This window comes from Anopheles ziemanni, chromosome 3 (assembly GCF_943734765.1).
Source record: "Anopheles ziemanni chromosome 3, idAnoZiCoDA_A2_x.2, whole genome shotgun sequence".
NCBI lineage: Eukaryota > Metazoa > Arthropoda > Insecta > Diptera > Culicidae > Anopheles > Anopheles ziemanni.
The window spans coordinates 7,559,810-7,565,969 of NC_080706.1; the positions used below are offsets into that span (position 1 = coordinate 7,559,810).

Sequence of the window (6,160 nt, forward strand, 5' to 3'; positions counted from 1 at the left end):
TTGCATCGTCTCTGAAGGAAAATAATCCATTGCATTTTTTCAAACGAACATCTGCCACTGAAAGAAATTTACACTAGACCAGTGGATTCCAAAAGCAATCGTACTAAAATGTTCTTCCGATGGTGATGGTGAGCTCGGAGTGCTTGTATTTAGAATTCTAGTCACGTTAAGTAAGGAGTTTTACCAGCACGGAGCTGCGTAGTGGTTCGTTGTCTTCACTAACCCGCTACACGGCAGTACGATGAATACAACGCCTATGCCAAACGTGGACTTTATGGAGCTCCATCCGGTGCATCAGCATCCGGCCGGTTGCAAGCAGCACTGCTTCGTGTTCACCGAGATAGCGGACATTGAGCTACCGCCGGAAATCACCAAGTACCCGGAGAAGATAAAGAACGGGAGCATTCATTCGTACACGAAGGAGAGCATTTCACCACCCCCGCCAAAACTGGCCAAAGATCGCCGGAGTCGCAAGATAATCGCCCTCGTGTCGGGCCTACTGGTATGTGTGGCACTTGCGGCCGGTATCCCGCTCGGATTGCAGCTCCGTTCGTCCTCGCTGCTCGAGGCCCGCCTGGCCTTCATCAGGCGTCTGCTGGTGGAGTCACCGTTGGTGGAGGGATATTGGGCACCACCGATGGGTGCGAATTTTAGTAAAAGTTTCGCAGAAGTGAAGAGTGGCATGGTCGGTGCACTGCTGTGGCCCATCGCGGTTCCTTGTGCCGCCCAGTATCTGGATGCGGTGCAGCTCACTCTGGAGGGGTTGGATGAAGCGAGGCGATTGGTAGGCAAAAATGGGGATATGGCGGTGGTGGAGAATGCGGACGAAATGGAGCAGGCGCACACGGAAGGTAAACTGGCCATCCTGTTCGGGCTGGAAGGTGGACATACGCTAGGCTCGAGTTTGGCCGTACTTCGCTCGATGTACTCTCTGGGCGCTAGGTTCGTTTCCTTAACTGGCGTTGGTTGCACGACTCCTTGGGCCAGTGCTTCGATAAGGAACGATTTCTTCGACGAAAATCTCCCTTCCACGTTGACCAACTTTGGCGAGGTAAGGTATAACAAGAGGGACGCTAAGGTCCATCGACTAACCCGAATGCCTTTCGTAGGTGATCATCCAGGAAATGAACCGGCTGGGTATGTTGGTGGAAATTTCCCGACTCTCCGAACCAGCCATGATGGTCGCACTGAACGTCGCCAAAGCACCGCTTCTGCTCTCCAATGCGCTTCCTTCGTCGATGGCCTGCAATGGAACGACGGCAGCCGTGCCGGACCACATCCTGAGCGCTCTGTCCCAGAACGGCGGAGTGTTGATGCTGAACGTGGAACGATGCGGCGACAAACCGATGTCGCTGAAGGATGCCATAACGGCCATCAACTACATACGCGCTATTGCCGGGGTGGAGCACGTGGGGCTCAGTGGGTCGCCTAAGAACTACCCGATGCTGCTGGCCGAACTGGCACGGGATCGACTGTGGGGCTCGGTTGCCATCAAGAAGCTGGTTGGGGGGAACATTGTGCGAGTGCTGAGGGAGGTCGAAACGAACAAGAACCGGTTGCCGCTGTCCGAAGACTGGATACCGCTCGAGTCCATCGAAGGCAACGCGTACTGTCGGTATCCAGAGACGTAAGGGAAGCTTACGCAGGAGCTTTTTTGTGTGCTGCGTCCGGATACGGCACAGTATATCCGGGTAACTCTCTTTTTCCTCCTCTTTTGTCATTGACAAAACCCACGTGTTGGGAATCGAATACCAGTACTTAAAGTATTACCGTTTTTCACACGAACACAAATACAAACTGTGTGAAAAACAAACGAAAACGATGCAATTCACATAGCCGCTCCATTAAAGGAAAGCTGCAGAAGTTTTAAGTGGAACTCATCCCCTCTAATGGTAGTTACCCTATTTGTTATTAGAAACGTGAGAAAATTTTAGAAAAAACTAGAATTAGCATATCAATATCTTCTGGCAGCACATCATTTGAATCACCTCTACAGAGTATGTCGTTTCCATTTCATTGCTGTAGTTTCATTTTGTTGCTTTCATCTGTAGTACCTAGTGTGAATATTATGAAAACTATTAGAAACAAAGTCCGTTGCGATATAGATAAATACAATTGGAAACGTCGTTCCGAAAGAACCTGCAGACGGTTCTCCGAACGTTGCGCGAACTGGCAGTTAGTGTTGGACCATTTGAATGAGGACCGAAAAAGTCCGAAGGTGTCCCACGGGAGGGATGGGAGTTTGAAGGGACAAATTAGTTGGAGAAGTTTTTTTTTTAAAGAGATTTGTAAGGACATTGAGGATTGGAACAATTGGAACTAAGAAGAAAAGGAAATGTGGATCAAAAAATAAAACCTTTTGCTTCTCGTATTGTGTTCGTAGTGCTGGCGTACAAAACAAATACTATATTTACGATTACATTCGAGGGTCACGGCCCTTCGTAAAAAGTTCTTATCTAATAAAGAATATTAAAATATAAATGTTTTAATTAACAACCTAACCCTTGTCGCGTGCGGTTTAAAAGAAGAAGACTTTATTTTCATTATGTGTTTTTACGGTTTTATTGATTCTCATAAATACACAAATTTTCATTTTTGTTTTGCATCTTGTCGTCACACACACAGCCATGTCGTATAGTATTTGCGCGTTAGGGGTTTTTTATATGTTGCATGCTCTTTTGTTTATTGTTTGTTAAGCACTTCGATAAAAAGACGGTTTTTATTTCTTGTTCGATCTTTCGTGTTTCGTGGGTTAGTATGGCATGATGATTATCAGTTTCATCGTTTCGTGTACTTTTCTTTCGGTTTCAGGTGAGTATTCGGTCGATTTTCCACAACAGGTTGTACCATCCCTTCAGGCATCTGACTTTTTTGTTCATAAACTAAAATTTTGCTCTAAAATTTCAATCGTTCCAAAGGTACGAAACGGACGGTAGGTAGTAGTAAATTAGTAAAAAAAAAAATACATGCAATAATAAATGCTTGATGAGAGTGGCCTGCCATTTCCACTCCGGGAAAGTGTTCAGTATCTTCGCCCGGTCGAGGCCGCCTTCGGTTTCGGTTTCGGTTTGTTATGCAGCATCGTGGCACATTTTGGGATGTGCCGATCGGCGGCGGTCTGATTGAAGCGGCGCGAACAGTGCGGACATTGGACGTAGTCTGGATTCTCGGACGGTGGCGGCGGTGGTAGATCGGACAGCTTGCCACCCTTCGCCAGATGGGCCTTCAGTTCCTTTGCGGCCCGGATGGTGGCAATGAATTCTTCGTGCTTTTTTCGCCAGTTGCTCTGCTTGTTGCCACCGCCGGCCGCCACTTGTCCGGCAGACGCGACCGCCGGAGCTAGTTGCGTGGATGGCTTTCGAGCTTGCGCAGTGACGGAAGTCTTCTTTCCTCTGAGGACGTACTTTTCCGCATCCGTTCCCTGCACGCGGTGCTTCGTGGCGTCGAACACCTTGCGCTTTTTCGACTTCGTCTTCTGGCAGATTATCCGGTGCTTCTCGATCCGGTCGTCGGCAAAGTTGCGAGAGCAAATTTCACACCGTGTCAAGCCATCGGGCACTGGTTCGTTGGCGAGCGACGTTGCTGAAAGCATACTGCCACCATTCGCCGACGCCTTCCGCACCGAACCTGCCGAACTGACAGGACTTGGCTGCGTTACGGTACGCGACGGCCCGTTGGATTTTACCGGCCCAACAAATCGTGACGGCGCGGTGCCCGACTGAAAATGGAGATGAACCAAAAGGAATTGATTGATATTTTTATTTCTAAATTCAAACGACAAATGAAAAAGAAAAACAAAAAATCGTAGCTTACTTTGGCGGATCCGTTCGTGGATCGTGGAGTCGAAGCAGCCGACGTAGCCGTTGTTGTGGTTACCGAAGGCTTTCTGGTCGCTTTTTGAACAGACGAGTTTGGCAACGTCCTCGATGAGCCATTGCTTCGTGGTGTTTTCGCCGGAACATAGTTTCCGTTGGGGGAATGGATGTGATTTGTTGAATTTACTAAATCGCCTTCGAGTGACATCGTGTCTGGAAAAGGATAACAAACAAATTGATTAACGAATTAACAAAAAGTGCTCGCGTGGCAGACGCTTGGCATGCTTGGATATAATAAACCATGGTGGTTTTACGAGAACAAAATGCCGGCTTGAACTATTCGCTTTTAGGGCACAATAATGTAATTGAAAGTTTACTCTCCACGATGAAAACGAGGAGAAGGATGCCTCAATTTGTCTGCTATTGCAAGACTCATTCGTCAAAATAAAACCCAAACCCACACCCAACCAACCATGTACGGAAGCTTTACACAATTCGAACGTAGCAGAACCCCGTGTGTTCGTTACGTAGCACGGGGTAGTAAATAACACAAAAAGGGTGAACCTCCCCCTGTCCAGGACAACCTGGCGGCCCGGCAAATGCAGCAGAACCGTTCTGCCAAAAGGGAAAACCTTTCCCCGATATGTTAATCGATTTTTGTGTAGCCGTGCACACGTGCACGTCAAGCGGCTCCGATACCAAGGAACGAGTGCACATGTTTGATTCCGAACCGGGGGGAAGGGGGCCGGTGGAAAGGGCATAATTGACCAACGATCGATTGTTACTTACCTGGAAACTTTTCCAGCTCCAGAAAATTATCGTTGTCATCGGCTTCTGCCTCGGCCTGCAAGGTTTCACCGGAATTGCTACCACGGGAGCCCTGAGGGAAAAAGCGTGGAAAACATGACAATGAATAAAACCTCGTTAGCCGGTCTCAGTGTGAAGCCAATGGTAAGATCACTTTAAAATGGGAATGGGTCCGAATAACAGATTTAGCAGTTGTTTAATTTTGAAAAATATATAAACCATATTCAAATGTTTATATTCGAACTAGTGTTTTCCGATTATCTCTCATAGTACTATAAAATAATAAAAAAGAATCATAAATATTAAAAGACTACATCAAAAGGACACCAATGGATTGATAATTTTCAATGCTATGAGTATGTGTTTAACTAAATAATAAAATGAATCTATTTCCATATAACGTAATCCAATAAGTCTTAATTAAAATACTGGTAAAAATTCTGGTACAATATTCTGGCTTACAATAAACAGTTCAACATCCCTGGCAAGGGATCCCTTTTTTCCGAACCTACCTGCAAGCCCACGTTGCTGTCCTGTTGGCGCAAATTCTGACCACGTTGGCTCGGCGGCTGCTGCTGCATCAAGCGGGGCCGGGAGTTGGCCGATATCGGCGGGACACGTGTTTTATTGTTTAGCCCTGCCTTGGCCACACCCCGGGAAAGCGATCCATCGGCGAGACCACCATTGCTGGCGCTGTTATTGCCGTTGACGGTGTAGTTGCCATTGGTAGCAGCCGCCGCCGCCGCCGTCATCGTCGTCGTTGCGATTCCTGTCGCTGTCGTTTTCGTTTGGATCGGCTGCAGCGGGTAGCTCTTGTCGATGCCGGCCACCCGGTGGCGCCGTTCGTCGAACATTTGGCGCACCTTGCCCGCACCGAGCGTGGACGAGAGGGTGGTGGCGTTGAGACGCTCGGATAGCTCGACCGTTGCACTTGCCGCGCTGTTTGTGGTGGTGCGCCCATTGGACGACGTAACCACCGATGCCGCCGTCGTCGTCGTCGTGGTCGTTCGGGTGGCAATCTGGTCGATTTTCCGTTGGTCACGTTCCTGCTGCTGGCGCTGCTGAAAGCGCATCTGCGAAGCAAGGAGGAAAGCGAGCGTTAGATGATTCCACAAAACGAGTGCATCGATTCGCTGCCACCGCTTTGGCCAACAGTTCACAGTACAGCACAAGCACGACAGGATAAGCCTTTGGTCTATCGAACAACTAGGACACAGAACTCTTCCATCTCCGCTACCTTCTTAACGATATTTTCATATCGATTAGTGAAACTCTCGATAATGTCACCGTAATCCAGCGACTTCAGCTTCATGTTGCGTTTTCGGGCGGGGCTTCTCACACTGCGAACAGGGCTTGGCCAGGCACACATACACCGACGCGGGTCTCAAAAGGGCGTTCGAATCCCTGCAGGGCACATCCACGACTGAGCGACCGAATCAAAACAAACCATCCACAAACCGTACCGATGAACGAAACACCGTTGCATAGTGTCTTCACCCCTTACCCGACAACCCCTCCCCGCTCCCATCGTTGCCCCA

At 48.6% G+C, this 6,160-nt stretch overlaps 2 protein-coding genes across 2 annotated transcripts; one reads left to right on the forward strand and one right to left on the reverse strand.

The window, feature by feature from the left end:
- Nucleotides 1–241: 241 nt before the first annotated feature.
- Nucleotides 242–1,631, forward strand: LOC131288610 (dipeptidase 2). The gene is made up of 2 exons (XM_058317758.1): nucleotides 242–1,051; nucleotides 1,110–1,631. The coding sequence occupies exons 1-2, from the start codon at nucleotides 242–244 to the stop codon at nucleotides 1,629–1,631; spliced, it is 1,332 nt and encodes a 443-aa protein (XP_058173741.1).
- A 1,391-nt stretch (nucleotides 1,632–3,022) lies between these two features.
- Nucleotides 3,023–5,934, reverse strand: LOC131288108 (zinc finger C2HC domain-containing protein 1C). The gene is made up of 5 exons (XM_058317219.1): nucleotides 5,860–5,934; nucleotides 5,135–5,695; nucleotides 4,605–4,695; nucleotides 3,814–4,028; nucleotides 3,023–3,718 (listed from the first exon to the last, which is right to left on the reverse strand). The coding sequence occupies exons 1-5, from the start codon at nucleotides 5,932–5,934 to the stop codon at nucleotides 3,023–3,025; spliced, it is 1,638 nt and encodes a 545-aa protein (XP_058173202.1).
- Nucleotides 5,935–6,160: the final 226 nt, after the last annotated feature.

Bases quoted from the DNA above. Each gene is read 5' to 3' on its own strand.
- LOC131288108 (XM_058317219.1), bottom strand. From the start codon at position 5,934: ATGAAGCTGAAGTCGCTGGATTACGGTGACATTATCGAGAGTTTCACT. The intron at 5,696-5,859 runs GTAGCGGAGATG...CTTGCTTCGCAG, and splicing joins ATGAAAATATCGTTAAGAAG to ATGCGCTTTCAGCAGCGCCA. The intron at 4,029-4,604 runs GTAAGTAACAAT...ATCCTTTTCCAG, and splicing joins GGAGCTGGAAAAGTTTCCAG to ACACGATGTCACTCGAAGGC.
- LOC131288610 (XM_058317758.1), top strand. From the start codon at position 242: ATGAATACAACGCCTATGCCAAACGTGGACTTTATGGAGCTCCATCCG. The intron at 1,052-1,109 runs GTAAGGTATAAC...TGCCTTTCGTAG, and splicing joins CGTTGACCAACTTTGGCGAG to GTGATCATCCAGGAAATGAA.